The 16,721-nt window shown below is 33.8% G+C and overlaps 2 protein-coding genes across 2 annotated transcripts; both read right to left on the minus strand.

Moving 5' to 3' along the window:
• Positions 1-226: 226 nt before the first annotated feature.
• Positions 227-5,125, minus strand: LOC114409756 (LRR receptor-like serine/threonine-protein kinase FEI 1). Its single transcript, XM_028373336.1, has 13 exons — positions 4,807-5,125; positions 4,357-4,492; positions 4,108-4,179; positions 3,944-4,015; positions 3,769-3,840; positions 3,521-3,592; positions 3,361-3,432; positions 2,877-2,983; positions 2,385-2,573; positions 1,956-2,288; positions 1,382-1,630; positions 858-991; positions 227-759 (listed from the first exon to the last, which is right to left on the minus strand). Exons 1-13 carry the CDS (start codon positions 4,886-4,888, stop codon positions 535-537), a joined length of 1,815 nt encoding a protein of 604 aa, XP_028229137.1. The 5' UTR covers positions 4,889-5,125; the 3' UTR covers positions 227-534.
• A 4,750-nt stretch (positions 5,126-9,875) lies between these two features.
• LOC114409757 (ATPase 11, plasma membrane-type) lies at positions 9,876-16,478 on the minus strand. Its single transcript, XM_028373338.1, has 22 exons — positions 16,240-16,478; positions 16,001-16,096; positions 15,792-15,911; positions 15,559-15,657; positions 15,335-15,472; positions 15,094-15,228; positions 14,791-14,970; positions 14,483-14,689; positions 14,283-14,402; positions 14,071-14,190; positions 13,801-13,923; positions 13,611-13,715; positions 13,362-13,506; positions 12,615-12,779; positions 12,241-12,479; positions 12,037-12,069; positions 11,844-11,925; positions 11,598-11,758; positions 11,167-11,352; positions 10,902-11,084; positions 10,635-10,813; positions 9,876-10,360 (listed from the first exon to the last, which is right to left on the minus strand). Exons 2-22 carry the CDS (start codon positions 16,052-16,054, stop codon positions 10,264-10,266), a joined length of 2,871 nt encoding a protein of 956 aa, XP_028229139.1. The 5' UTR covers positions 16,055-16,096; positions 16,240-16,478; the 3' UTR covers positions 9,876-10,263.
• Between the last annotated feature and the right edge of the window lie 243 nt (positions 16,479-16,721).

Here is a 16,721-nt window from a genome sequence, read left to right on the forward strand (position 1 = left end):
TATTTCTATTTTATTTTATTTTTTAAATTATCTCTCTTGTATTTCTATCTATTTTATTTCTTTTCTCCTCTAAACCAAACATTACATAAAGTGTTATGTATTACTTTCATGTGAGCTAATTTCAACTGGAAAAAAATTGGCACACTGAGAAAATGCTTTTGCAGTGACAAAAGAGAAACATGAAATTGAACTTAACCCTTGCTTGTTAAACATGAAATTCCAAGTAGCTAGAAGATATTACGTCGTTCCATAAATTCATTTCTGGTTAATTAAATAATCATGCAGAATGCTAAAAGAAATAAACAAAATAATTAACTGCTCCGTTTGTAATCAACAAATACAGGTTGGCTAACCAAAATGATCTCAATGGAGGTCATTCATTCCAAATACCAGACCATTGCAATGTTGAACTACTACTGAGGTTGTCACATTTGCCATTTGCTACAACAAAAAATTTACAGACCCGCAAGAATGGGGCAAAAGAACACTTGCCAAAAGTTGTTAGCATAGCCATCTTGGAATTGCTGGAGTCATTTAACAGTGATCTGAATGTGACTCATAAAAATCACTTGGGCATGGAGACATAACCTCTTGTTCCAGTATCTGTAACACTTGGTTCATCGATGGACGTTCATCCGCGTTTGCATCAGTGCAACTTGCTGCTAGTTCAAGGATTACTTCAACAGATTCCAAATCTGCATCAGTGCATCTTTTGTCTACTACGTCTTCCAGTCTATTTTCTCTCAGGAATGTGTTCATCTGCAAAATATTATCCTCAGTTTATTAGCTAGGAGTGAAAAAAGAGGAGAAAACAAAAGTTCATGTGACTCTTGTGCATTCAATGAGTTAAAGCTTACCCAACCAACAACATTTACACCTCTCCTTGCAAAGGAAGGATCTGTTGGTCTCTTTCCAGTTACAAGTTCTAGCAATAGCACTCCAAAACTATACACATCTGATTTCTCAGTGGCTCTCCCACTTTGTAGATACTCTGATGTTGACATATAAGAAAAAAATCATCAACTATAAGTTATTTCTCATGAGATTAGTTACTACAATTTAGAATAGTATAAAGTATATAACACTGCATAAAAACATGTTACATTTACAAAAGGAAAGTTAGTAGCTACATTCAAGATGTTTAACCAGATATGAATGGATATTATTTAGAATGCTACTTAATGAATAATTGGGTGAAGTATTTTACATGATTATTTATCTACAAATTTATACCTAGGTAATTTATCTCTCAAAGACACATCAAATATCTAAGTTCAAACAATGACACACTTATAGAAAATTTCAGTGTCCTAATGATTGTACACCCTGAAAAGAGAGATCAGAATCCAGATGCCAGTGGTGTGCAGAACTAAATACATACCTGGAGCTAGATAACCAAATGTGCCAGCAACCACTGTTGTAACATGGGCATCTTCATCTACCAAAAGTTTTGCAAGACCAAAATCAGAGACACGGGGCTCCATGTTCTCATCAAGAAGGATGTTGCTGGATTTTATGTCGCGATGCACAATTTTTGGGCAGCAGTCATGGTGCAAGTAAGCCAATCCCCTGGCAGAACCGAGAGCTATCTTTAGGCGAGTACTCCAATTCAGTGATTGCTCAGTATTTTCTAAAGCAGAAAGGATTCATGAAAAGGTTAGCAAATGAAGAACTGAAGAGTTTGTCATCATGAAACCCCCACACCCTTCTCCTAGACCTCATTCCAAACAAAATTCATAGATCACGAATAATGCTGTCCCACCAAGAAATTTTTTATAGGATTCAACTAGACTTTTGACAAGATTCAAAGGTGGTAGCTAGATAAGTCAAATAAATAAGGACCACTCTGCCATGTAAGAGTCTAACAATGCCAACTCATTCCCACCAAATTTTGCATTCTTATGTAATGGCACAAAAAGATAGATGGTACATAATACATACATAATGAATCATACCATGCAAGAGATCATCTAAGCTTCCCATGGCTAAATAATCATATATTAGAAGCTTAGTAGAAGGTAGGCTGCAGTAACCACGCAGGTTAACTAGATTAATGTGCTTGATGCTACCCAATATTTCTAGTTCCCTTTCAAACCCCTGATCAGAACCTTCACGGCTTCTATCAATCCTCTTTACAGCAAATGTACCACAATCATTCATCACCATTCGGTAAACGGTACCAAATCCTCCAGACCCTACCACATCATCTTCATCAACAGACTCCAACTTTTCTATGATCTCCAACGATGTGTATGGCATATCACCATGGAAGGTGATGAGTTTTGTACCTGTTACAAGACCATTTTAGTATTTACAAAGAAGAAAAGGACAAAAATTTGTTATGTTCTTTTCTGTGCTGAATAGGAGTGTTAAATTTGAAATACCATCATCCTTCCTACTTGATTCTGGATTGACTTGATCCTTCACTTCTATGTATCTCCTGGCAGCTCTTTCCTTCTTTGATAGCAAACAAATCCATAGTAATGAAAGTGTTATAACAAGTGCAAGGCCCATTAGTGTTATTGCACCAACTAGCACCCACTTCACATAATGTGAAGATCTTTTGTCAGGGACTGCATCATACAAATTCAAACAGTGATTACTCTATGTAAATTTGATTATAAGATCTACCAAGCCAAAGTGTACTTAAAAGTAGAATATTTCCAACTCTTAATACAACAATACAACATCTTCCTGCTTACTAAATGAAGAAAATATTGAATTGAATGTTTTTATATTTTCAAAGATATTAAATGCATTTGCTTTTTATATTTAACATGGCTGATTAAAAATTGGGAGAATCAATATTAATATGAAGATATTGTAGGAGGATATAGCATTATTGCTGAAAATACAAAGCACTGGATTCGACTTGCCTGCAGCTTCATCACTTTCAGCATGTGGTAGCACCACTGGGAAACCAAGTGATGTCCTACATGGTTTCTGAACTTGCCTCCCACAAAGATCTAAATTCCCAATAAACCTATTCATATGCAATGAATTTATAAATAGAAGCATATACACAGACAACAAAGCCAACCTTCCACCACTTAGTGCGAGGACCAAATAGGTTAGCAACATAACAAGAACTGATTTAAAAGAAAGTTAACCAAAAATGAATGTTATCTCTAAGAAATTAAAAGAGGAAAGTTATTATTAGAAAGTGTAGCATTTAATGTTATCAAAACATCCCTACTCCAATTGTAATAAAAGCTTTCTATTTATTCATTCATTAATCATTGCCCTAAGGGCAATGCATAACAAAGCCTTCATTACATTATGTAACAGTTTAAATATTACTTGGTCGAAAGGGTAAAACGTATCAGCCTAGACACAACATCATTGGGCAAGAGTGCTTACGCATTGCTCCCAAAGGTGCTCAGTACTCCAATGTCGGGGATTTCACCGGAAAAGAAATTGGTTGACAAGTTCCTAAGACAAGCAGAATAGCACATACTGAATCCCAAAGCTATGGTTATCAATATCATTATCCCAAAGCTATAGGTTGAAATAAACTTACAGAACTCGCAACTGTGTAAGACGGCCAATAGAAGAAGGAATAGCACCCTTCAATGAGTTGCTTGATAAATCCCTGTATTTGAACTTTCCGTTAAAATCTTTAAATTGAGAGTTAAAATGCAGTTGAAATATAAAACCATGTTAAGAGCCCAAACACAGACAGTTCCATAAGAAAGGTAAACACCAATTAAAATCATTGCAAACAAATAGGACAAAATAATGGGGAAGAAATAAAAGATAGGGCCTTACAATACATGTAAAAAGGAAAGATTTCCAATATTTGATGGGATGCCTCCTTGTAAATAATTAGCTCTCAAGTACCTATCATTAGAATCAGATGAAGTATGTCCACAAATTACAACAAAAGGAAAATTCACATATAAACATAAATTTCTAACAAAGCACTGAAGTAATTTTCACTTACAGTGCTCTAAGCTCAGTACAATTGCTAATTTCATTAGGAATAACTCCATGTAAGCCATTTTGATGAAGTGCCCTGATTCATTGCAAACACAAATCAAAGATGTTACATTTTTCAACTTTGGGCAGTGAATGAATTGGAAAGGACAATGTTATACTACTACTTACAGTCTATGCAGTCTACTGAGTTTGCCAATGCTGGGAGATATAATCCCCCCCAGTTGCATATAAGGTAAATTTCTGAACCACACAAGACAAAAACAAGTGTCACACACTCAAACTCAGGAGGAAAATGAGAAAATTAAGTGTCCTTTAGTTTGAGAAATCATTAATTAATGATGAAAAAAATCTTTTTTTTTTCTTCTCAAACCAAGTATAGATATCAGAGAATTTGTACAGTGTGTGCTGCTTACATACATTGATCGAACTCGTTGTTCCCCAAGATGACAAGTGATACCAGTCCATGTACAGTGAGACTCATCAGACTTTCTCCAGTTGCTGAGAAAATTCCTTGTGTCATTCAAAGTGCTTTTGACCTCCAACAATGCCAATCCTAATAGATGAATAAAAAAATCAGAAGTTTGAAAATTTAAATCTGCATTGTTAATTTTATCCCATCTTTGAATAACAAAAGAAGTTAGAGAAAGGTGACAACTGAAAACTACCCAAAATGCAATAATCATTCATCATAAACAATTAAAAAAAATGAAAAACAATACTATTATTAATGCCTTGTTTATTTAGTGACTCAATGGCAACCAAAGCCAGAATATGTATTAGGAAGGAAAAAAAAAAGTGAAGCACCAATAGAAAAGGGTTTAACTTCAACCCAGAAAGAGACAAAAGGGGTTCATATATAGTTCTTACCATCTAGCGTCAGAGCAAGAGAAGAAGGGCACAAAACAGTGGTGGGAATCACCACCATCAACATCAACACTACAAGACCCATTTCAAATCCAGCCTTCAAGATGGACTCTTTTGCTCACAACTTATTTGGGTGGTGGAATTGAAGTGGAATCACTCAGTGAGAAAGTGTCAACAGTGATGATGATTCCAGTTGGTGGAGTTGTGATGGCAAAATGGACCTCAAAGGGTCACCACCATGATTAAAACTTTAAACTAGCCAAAGCTAATAATTTGAACTTTTGAAGCATGGAGAGAGAGAGAAAGCACAGGGAATGCTTCTTTTTCACTCCAATAAATAATTGTTACTAAATTAATATTAATATTTACGTGAAAACTGAAAAAATTGAAACTAAAATGCAGTTTTTTGCGAAAGGTGGCATAAAAAGTGATGCAGTGTGAACTGTGAAGTAGCCGTTTCAACAGTGCAAAATTCAAACATGAAAGTTTTTTCTGGTTTGTATCGTAGTCTCGCGTAAGTGGTGAAGTACTGTACGCGCCAGTAATTCTCAATCTCTGTTACACGTGTCTAGTAAAAGGTGGAGAGTATATTGAAATTAAAAACATGAGCGCGTGGTCTCATGTGGTTGGAATTTTCATACTACTAACTAGCTCCGTATTATTGGGGCAACGGCGTACAATGTTCGAAATACGCCAAACATTTTACGGAGATGCTTATGCTGTTATACAGTTACTGGATGCCAATGACAGCCTCAAACATGGAGCATCGTTTTGGTGATACCCACACCAAAGATGTGACTCGTCAATATGAATACAAGTTTTTAAAGATGTGAATATTAATGATTCAACGGTAAACAGGTGAGTGCCACATGATTAAAATTTGATTTGAAATTAATAGTGATAAATTACATGTCAATTTCTATTTTGTTTTTATTTTGTGGGTCACAAATTGCAGATTTAAGAACTCACATCTTTTTTTCTCCAATCTTAGAACCCATTTTAATTTCTTAATTTACTTTTTAGTAGATCCTACATACTCATTATTTTTAGTCAAAATTATTTTTAATGTAAATTGAAAATTTTATTTATATAAATTACTTATGAAACAACAAACTCGTAAAAATTATAAAAATAATATGATTTTTTTTTATTTATCACTAAAAGTTAAATTCATGAGGAATACATGTATAACAATGGAATTGAGATTAAAAAAAATCATTATTCTCATTCTAAAACTTTCTAGATATGTTCCGTCAAGTTTGACTTAAAATTATTGATAAATCTTTCCCAAATATAAGCTTCTGTTTATAGGTATGGAGCATAATCCTGATCACCATTTGATAATTCTTCGATTGAGATTTCGTTATTTATATAAGCATAATAAAAATTATTATTGTATGTATTTTGTTTATTTTCACATTACGTAATATAATATATGTTAATATTATATGTTTCATTATATTCATATGTCAATTATGTGATGGACAACGCATAATTATAAATCATAGTTCAAGTACATCAAATATTCATTTCACATCATTGATCTTGAGTTGGTCTTAATAAATGTGACATATTTTGAATAAATATCATCTACAAAATAATATTATCGTATTATATGAAATTCTTTTAATGATAAATTATACAGCAAAAGTTTATCCTTTTAAAATATCAATTAACACATTAGATTAATTTATCACATTGTTTAAATCCACAACTCCAAAAAAATATAAGTTAAATTCATAAGTCTTGATACGTAACTTTGTCAAGCATGATCCTGGGTTTAATATGACCATGTGGACAAAATTGGTTTTTTCACGTAACTAAATAATTTTTTTATTCTTAATGCATAATATCAATAGAATCCAAAATATTTGATAAATCATCTGTCTCCTCCAATTTGTATAGTAGACAATCAATGTCACTGTTAAGTCTTCTCTGTTATGTCTTCTCAAGTACTCAACCGAAAACATCTCTTTTGCACCCTTTATAGATAGTGTTTTTGTTAATTCTAATGTGCTGATTTCATATACATTGTCAATGGGTAATCCTTATAGCAACAATGTAGTTTTGTAACGGTAAAAGACTCATTATACCAACTATACCCGCTTTCTTTAAAAAAAATATTCATCATGATTGTTAAGAGAATCTACTATTTAAAGGAATGCAGGCCTTCACATTTGATGCATTTTTATTTATCTTAAAAATATTTTAGATTAAATTATAAAAAAATATCAATTTAAACCAATTCTCTGCACCGATTTCACTAGTTTGACATATTCCCATTGATTCTAAAATGTCTTGATTTTTTATTGTCTAATGGGTCACTATACGAGTGCCTGATTGAACCGGTTCTGTTCCATACAAGATCAAAATTGGAGTGAGCACGGGTCACGTGAGTAAGTTTAATGATTTTATCAGGAATGTTAGATTACAATAAAATGAATGGTTAAGGTTCAGTATTACATTGAGATAATTTAATTCCTCATCTTCTAAATTTTAATAATTACTTAGAAAGTGAAACTTTTATTTTAATTACTTTTTTCCATTTTTTATATTCTCTTTGTTTCCCTTCGTTACATAATGATCTCCCAAAACTTATGGGAATAGAATTAGTTTTTTTTTAAAAGATTTTGCTATTTTAAAAAAAAATTCAGTTATTTCTAAATTAATTATTTTTATTATAAGTATATTCCTATTTTTAAATTTAAAATAAATCTTATTTTATTTTATATTCTAACAATTTCTATTATCTTTTTCCTTCAAAAAAAGTTCTATTATCTTTGAAATATTTTTTATAATTATATTATTATCATCAAATTAAATTTTTTATATTAATTTGGTTTATCGAAAAAATATAATAAAATATTTTAATTTTATATATAATAAATTATTGTTTAAAAATTATGAACGCTACTGTCAAAATAGAATTTAGATCAAACAACACTTTCATGGTAAACTAAAGAGTGTGTCTGTAAATTATTATAAATTTTTTATATCTTATTTCAATTCCTACAGAGTTAATAAAAATTAAAAAAAAAAAAAGGAAAGAAAAGCTCTTCCATAGTCACTTTTCTGCACCAACAATTAATTCGGAAGGATGATTGTCTTAAAATTATCTATGTAGCTTTTAAGTTTTAACACGAAAAGGACGAGAGCTGACAATAGTGTCAAATTTGCATGCTAAATATCAAATGTCCCTGGAAATAAATGAAACCTGGATTGAACATTGACCACGCTTACCTTTAGTTTCACTCCTTTCAAATTTCTTGCCACGCAATGACATACGAACCAACCTTTGTTTTAAATACCTCCCTAATATATATATATTTTTTAGATCTTTCTTTCTTTTAAGTCACAAATTCTATTATATTTATATTTTTTTTTCTTTTCTTTTTCAAGTGTTAAATAAGATACGACGTGTCTATCAATTATTTTCCTTTCTCCCCTGCTTGGTCTTTCATTGCAACTAATTGCAGTGGTTGCTTTCCCATATATTATGCATTTGGGTCAGCCATTGATTCTGACTGATTACCTATTTATTCTGGCATTTGCCAAAAAGGCTTAAAAGTCATGACCATTACCTAATCACCTACTTGCACATGATAAAAAGAAAAACTGATTAAATGAATATGTGCACGTTTAAGAATAATTAATACCTATGATCAACCCTCCCTAAGAGTAAGAAAAATTAAACTTTTTAACAAAAGTAATTAGAGTCTTTAGTTTAATGGCAAGACTCTAAAATATCTTCATAAATTTCGATCTTTTCAACCCCTAAAAATTAGTACGAAGTTTCATACTAAAAATTATATACGTATAAAACTCTTAAAACTCTGTTGCACTATAGAGATTATGTAATGTTCCTAGATTCTAATTTAGGTAACAGCCAAAAAATTAATTTTCATCTAATCTCTTTTGTCTCTTAACCTTCCATTTGTCCTTTTCAATTTTTGGGTAAATTTAGAATATTTCTCAGTCTAAATAGGAAACTTAGCATTAATGAGTCTCTGTAGTGCAAAAATTAGACTTATTCTTAGCATTAATAGTTTCAAAAGAATTATACATTTAGAAAACTATACGACGTTTGACATATTCTAATATTATAAGATGATTTGATTCTTTTATAAGTAAATATATTGGTTATAGAAATATTAAAATTTAATGTGATTTTTGGCTATTATATTTTTTAATTATTTCACTTTGGTACATTAAATTTTAAAAGTTTTATTTTCGTTATTTATATTTTTTAAATGAATTATTTTGTGAAACATAATAATTTCATTTAGTTCATAATCATCTTACTTGAATTGAATATGATTATCTCTTTAAAAAGTACGCGTTGTTTATACCAACATGTAATTTCATTTGGTTATTGTTAAAAAAATTAAAATTAAGATTAATAAAATGTTACCTACAATTGATGAAAATGAATTGATAAATATATTATGATAGTCACAAAGTTTCACGTGGCTTAAAAGTTAAAGTTAAGGGTAATTTATATATGTCTTCCTCCCTTAACCCACACAGGTCCATTTTACAAAAAACAATTATGACGATTCACCAAACACTAGGTAGATAATACCTTGAATACAAAGACCTTAACAATGTCACTAAATTTGAGGTCGGAATAGAATAAAATTGATTATATAAAATAGAAGGAATGTGTCTACACTAGGTCTCCTATCCCTAAGAACAATCTAAGCAAGAACAGATATAATGAAATATTTACTATTTTTGCAAAATGACTGGAAATGAAATAAATTGTTCTTGCTAAAATGTGAAACAAAATAGGACGTTAAAAGTATATCGAATTCCCAATTTTATTTGTAAATCTCATTTATTTTCCGATTCCACTCTAGGTTGATTCCTCTTGTATTTATTTAGAATTTTGTTTACGATCTACAAAAATAAGGCTTTCTTTAGATGAGTTTTTTTGACCGTCTTTCAAATACGTATCAAACTCTTGCATTACTCACGCACACGCAGGGACATAGTATACCCACATGCATAATAGTATAGGCAGACTACCTTTTAAACAAAACTGAATTCTCAACAAAGTACGCATCTCCTCCTAAACAAACACCATAAAATAACGTGATTTTCTTATATTCAGAACTTCAAAGTTTGAACTCTAAAGGGTTTGAGAGTAAAGTACAAGGGAAAATGGGTTTAGAAACATAGAAGATGAACGCCTCTCCCCGTTGCAGTATAAACAATAAAACTGTAGAAAAAAAAGTGACAGCTATAGTGACCACAGGAAACAAGAAGCATATGTAAATAGACCTTACAAAGCACTCCTTTTAAGTGCTCAAAACGGTGAGAGGACATTGAACTCAACTCGAGTGTAAACATCATTAGGTTCTATTCCTCTCAGAAGTCGTCAGCACCATTGGATTGTGCCCCCACCCTTTACAGTATCAGTATGCAAATATATATATAAAAAAAAAAAAAAAAACATATTCAGACTGTGTATGCCTGCTGAATTGTGTCTACATCAATCCCCTTCAATTTCAAAACTGATTCTACGTGCCCCTTTAGTGTATGCAGTTCTCGCAGCCTGAAATCGATTAGGAAACAAATAAGAATTTAATTAGAATGCACTTACAAAATATTATTGACTTCTGTAATAATTACTTTAAAAAATCATATCTTAAATGATTTCTAATCGATTAAACTGAACAAATAAATACAGTTATTTGCGGCTTATATCCTACTGGTAAGGAATGAATTGAAAACTCAACCTTCCATGTATGCATTAAGGAAAATTTTGTGTGTTTATCTCTAACTTATTTCCTTATCACACAAATAATTAATTAAATAGCGATGTCTACCTTGCAATTTCGGCTCTCCTTTTAGCTTCTTCAGCCATTTGATTGAGTTCATTGAAATGTGTGCGCTCGGTGAACATCTTGGTGTCAGGTGGCTGAAGTCCATGCAATGTTCTTTGTGCATGGGCCCATTGAAGTTCCCTTTGTTCCTTTCCAAAGTCCTTTTGCCTTGTGAATGCAATCTACATGACAATGAAATCTATGAGCATGGAGCCAAAGGTACTGAATGCCCTCCTAGGATACAATTAACCACAACAAAGCTCTACTTACCCTTTGCTCGATGACAAGCTCCCAAGCCCTCCCGCTCAAAGCATATCGAATTAAAAACTTGATGGGGTCAAGTGGAATGTAGAATATTATGTTATATAACCATATTACACCAGCCCAACCCCAACCTATGCCTTCAATTGCAGCAAAGCTCCAATTGGCATATACTGCAATCAAAGTGGCAATCTGCAAAAAACAGATTGATCAACAAAGTGATCCTTGATGTAATTGGAAAAATTGTAACAGAACAAGTGCTTAATTATCTTACCAGCTGAGCAATCACGAAAGCTGTCACAAGCAAAATACCAGGACGTTCAACATAAGACCAACCCCGCGACCGAGTCACGAATATTAGGGCCTGACTAATAGTGCTCACTTGAAGATAGATTGCAGAGGCCAGTTTTCGGAAATCATCATGAGCAGTTTTCTCAAGAGTAGAAACTCCAAATACTCGCTGCACAAGTAGCAGGTAATGAATGAACCATCCAAAATAATCAATTGTAGCGGGCATAAATTGACATTGACTAACAATTAATTAGGAATCCTTAAATTGTAACAGTTGGCAAATCATAGGACTCATGGTATAAAGGATCAAGTTACTTCACATGCATGAATGTCGCACAATAAACTCTAATTATGACCAAATTTAATTAAACTAAAGAATATTTTGGGATTGAATGAAATCATCAAAAGATATACCGGGAAGAAATTGGTTTTGTATGCTGCCCAAAAGAATATGACTGTCATCATTGCCAAGTAACTTCCAAGCACAACACCAGTTGTAAATATCTCAGCTAGCTTCCAGCTATCCGGCAGAGGTGATGGTTTTACTCGATCTTTTGAAATAGTCATGATAGTACCTAAAATTCATAGATGTCATAATATTAGCTGCAAATAAAACTCAGGATCACAAAGGCAAGCTGAGGGAGAAAAGAAACAACTAACCGTCATTTAGAATGGCGATAATAAGCACCATAAAAGGTGGAAAATCAAACTTCCATATGAGAGCCAGTAACATGAAACCAAGCTGCAAGCATGTCAAAGATGTAAAATATAGTAAGAATAATATTAGACCTATTTCATCAATGATGATGACATCTAAGGTAGAAATATATTCCAGAGCTGCAAGTTCACTTACTACTATACGAATTGTAATCGAGACAGCATAAATCTGCATTAAAATAAACAAATGGGTCAAAAATTGGTTCTAAGGTACGAGTACAAGGCCAAGTGCATCAGGCCTAAACAAAACAAGTTTCCTCAAAATCAATAGAAAATATGATGAATTACTATAATGGCATAAGTAAAAAGTGATTAAAAACTGCAAAGTTTAATTGCTCACTGTATAATTTTTCATTCTCTGGAAGATAGCTCGGCTTGTCAACACTGCACTAATAATAACACTAAGACCAGGTTCTGTTAAAACAATATCAGATGCACTCCGAGCTGCATCAGTTGCATCAGCAACAGCTATACCAATGTCTGCCTTCTTGAGTGCAGGCGCATCATTCACTCCATCACCGGTCATTCCACAAATATGTTTCCTAGCTTGCAGGCGTTTCACAATCTCATACTTGTGTTCTGTCAAAATATAAACCAATATCCAAAAATAAGCATATACTGCTCAATTACCCCAACTGATGATTAATCTTTCTTCCAATATATGCTCAAAAGCTTTCAAAACAATCAATTGCAATTATCATCATAAAAACATACCAGGAAAAACACCAGCAAATCCATCAGCCTTTTCAATTAGTTCATCAATGGGTAAAGCAGATATGGATTCATCCTTATCCTGCCCAAGCAATGCAGATGAAGGATACATATTGGTACCCATTCCCAAGCGACGGCCGGTTTCCTTTCCTATAGCTAGCTGATCCCCTGAGAAGAAAAAGGAAGACATATAAATGACATCATGAGGAGGATATGGTGTTAACAAGATTAGAAAAATAAATTATGATGTGCCCTTGTTGGAAATCAGATCCATTGCTCTAAACGCAGAAGTTAGAATGAACCAGGAGAATAGATAAATGAAACTTGGAAAGGTGTACAGTATGTTGGAAATAATCCATTACTCTAAGCACAAGAAATGCCAGTTTCTCAGGGATCATTCTTCCACTACAGGATGTTCATGATAACATGGTTATGAAGTTATTTCCCCAAGTCACCCCATGCAAATCAAAATTGTTCATCTACTAGCATGTTGGCTTTGAATCAATCAAATCTAGTTCAATCATGACTCTTGACCTATATACATGATAACTTTACTTCCCCAACAACATGTTCCGACTTCTGAATCACAAAATAACAAGAATGGGACTCAGAAATCACAGGACTGGGATTGCTTGCTTAATACAACTACTTGCTCCAAAGCTTTTAAGAAATTAACTAGCTATAAAGAAAAGTGATTCCAGTGCCACAATACAAGAAACTCAAGGGCTTTCATCATTATATGTAATATACCTGTAATCATTTTGACATTCACTCCAAGGTTTAGTGCCCTGCGTATTGTTTCTGCACTGTCATGCCTAGGTGGGTCGAACAGAGGCAAAAGACCAATAAACTGCCATGGGCCACCTGTACTCTCTTTCCTTCCATCAGGAACATCCTGTGTATAAAATGCAAAAGACCAAGTAAATATCTTTAGCATAAAGTTTAGATATATAAATTCATCAAATGATTGTGCAAGAGAATATGAAACAAATCAATTACCTGGAATGCTACTGCAAGGGATCGTAAACCACGCTCTGCAAACTTATCTATAACTGCATGAACTCTACGTTCAATGTCCGATTTATTGTGTGCAAGATTAAGGATCTAGCAATCACAACATAATTGTACAAATCAGAATGAGAATATGAGAATTTAACAGAAATTTATGAGAACAACATCAACAAGTTACCTGTTCTGGAGCACCTTTGCTTACTCTATGCATTTTCCCATTACGATCAATATAAGTCAATGCTGTCCTCTTATCAGTGGGATTGAAAGGAAGAAAATGTACTTCTTGGATACCAAGACGAGCCTTTGTAGCAGTAAGTTAGACAAGAAAATTAAAACGCAAACTAAAATACAGTAACAATTATGATGATCTGCAGATTACAGTTAGAGGCTTGCAGCTAATAAATATGTCATCAAAAGAATCGCGGTGAATAATATATCAATGACTAACCTCTTTTGGATCAGCCAACATTCCAACTATGGCAGTGTCTATTGCATCTTGATTCTCAAGTCTTGAAGCTTGAGCTGCCATCAAAACCACAGTATCCGCATCCACTCCTTTTGTAAAAACCTTATTGGTTTAAACAAAAATAATTAGAAAATGTGCATATAAGTAAAAAGTTAAGGCCTTATCACTGCAAGTAAAACCATTAAGTATCCAACCTCAATAAGATTTTTGTCAACAGTAAGCTTATTTAGTGTTAGGGTCCCAGTCTTATCACTGCAAAGCACATCCATGCCTGCCATCTCTTCAATAGCTGTCATTCTCTTTGTGATAGCCCCCTACAAAAATCATTATTGATTAACCATTAATTCTTGTTAACATCCACCAAACCAAACATACGCAACTGAACCTAACTGACCTGCTGTGATAGCCTATGAGAACCAATGGCCATAGTCACTGAGAGGACAGTGGGCATGGCAATTGGAATTCCACCAATAAGAAGCACAAGAAGGTTATCAATTCCAGGGCGATATTCTCGATCTTGGATGGGATACATAACGATAATCTCAATAACCATCCCCACAGCAATTGAACAAATGCAGAAGTTCCCAATTGCAGTCAACACCTAAATAAAACAGCAGCAGAAAATAGAGCAAATGAAATCTAAAGCACAAAAACAACATTTAGGGTGCCAAAAAAAAAGGTTCCTGCTTACATGTTAGTTACCTTTTGAAAGTGCCCCACTTGATTAGTGGTATCAACAAGGTGAGCAGCTTTCCCAAAGAAGGTATGGACGCCGGTGGCAATGACCACAGCTTCAATCTCTCCTTGCTTGCAGGTAGAACCAGAATATACTCCATCGCCAGGGCCCTTTGTCACCGGAAGGGACTCACCAGTAAGAGCAGACTGAAAAGGTACATAGCAAAGCAGAAAGCTGAGTGTAATTAAACCATTTGGCATATAATGGACAAAACAACAAATTTATATGATTCAGAAGGAAAACAAAAAAGACATAAATATTAGACACACCTGATCAATTTTCAAAGGATCCCCTTCAAGAAGACGAGCATCAGCCGGTATAATATCACCAAGTTTAATGCTAACTATGTCACCAGGAACCAGGACCGAGGCATCTTGCTCATTCCATCTACCATCGCGGAGGACCTTTACAACAAAAGACACCAAAAGTTATATCTTTTTCAAAGAAAAGATTCTACAACATTTATCAAAAGGCACCAAGTATTAAATTGAAAGAAGTCAAAATTGACACCTTTGCTTTCGGAGCAAGCCGAGCCATGAGAGCCGCCGCAGCATTACCTGCATTGTTCTCCTCAATGAAACTGATAGTTGAATTGATGAGAAGCAAGGTGATGATACCAACAAAATCTTGCCAATCAGGGGGCTTCCCCTGCATAAAAAAAAATTAAAAAAAAAATCTATTGAGCAACAACCATAGTGATTAAAAACTCCCAAAACTGAATTTGCTCAACTCACCCCTCCATTGGCAAGTGCAATTGCCATTATAGCAGCAGCCTCCATAACCCAAGACAGAGGATTCCACATAAACCCCAAGAACTTCAAGAACTTGCTCTCCTGAAAAACACCCAGAAAGATAATTCACCTCAAAATTCAAACTTTTTAAGTGGGGCTCATTCAACAAGTGACAAAGAGAAGTTTCATGGACAGAAGAAGAAAAAGAGAGAAAAAAACAAAGTGAAACTTTGAACCTTTTTCTCTTCAAGCTTGTTGTGGCCAAAAATGACCAGCCTCTCCTCAGCAGCCTCACTGCTGAGACCCTCTTTGCTACATCTCAGATTCTCAAAAACCTCCTCAATGGGAATGTTCTCCTGCATTAAAAAAAAAAAAAAAAAACCATCAATGAAACCAAAAAAGGCACAGCAAGGAAGAGGCTTATAGAGTGGTTCAGATCTGTTACCAAATCTACAGCTTCCTTCAACACAGCCTCCAATACTTGAGACTTGTCACCCATGCTGGACCACTTCCTCTACCTCTCTCTCCCAACTTTGTCTCACTAAAACAAATATAATAAAAACAGCTAAGAAATCAACACAAGGCGTGCACAGCACAAACAGTGAGAGCTGAGACCACAAGCGCAACAGCTAAGGAACATTATTATAGTATCCAAAGAAAGATAAAAGAATGAAGTTGGACAACCTTAATGGTTCTGACCCCAAAATTTTTGGGATCCTGGAATGAAGGGATGTTGAAACTGCAAGTGATTTTCACAACAACAAGAAAGAACTACTCTGCAGAAAGAACAGAAGCAAAGATGGCACGAGAAGAAACGAGACTATGCAAATGCATATGGAAATGGAAATGCAAGCAAGCATGTAGGAGGAGCAAGAGAGCAAGTCAGTAGCTGTAACCACTCACAACTCATTCACCCCTTTTTAACTTCGCTTTCTCTCAAAAAAAAATAATAATTTCTTTTTATGTTTATGCTATTGCTCTTATTATTTATATTTATTTGCGGCATCAGAAAAGACTCCTGAATCAGAAAGAATGTCACCTCTTTTTGTTAATTAAACCGGGTTACTGTTTAATCACGGTTAGTCGGTTACTATTTCTTGTTAGCGTTGCGTCTTCTTGCATCATATTTTTAAGGATTAATTGCCCGTTTGATTTTTTCTTTCAAT

Source organism: Glycine soja, chromosome 4 (genome assembly GCF_004193775.1).
Source record: "Glycine soja cultivar W05 chromosome 4, ASM419377v2, whole genome shotgun sequence".
In the NCBI taxonomy this organism is placed as follows: Eukaryota; Viridiplantae; Streptophyta; class Magnoliopsida; order Fabales; family Fabaceae; genus Glycine; species Glycine soja.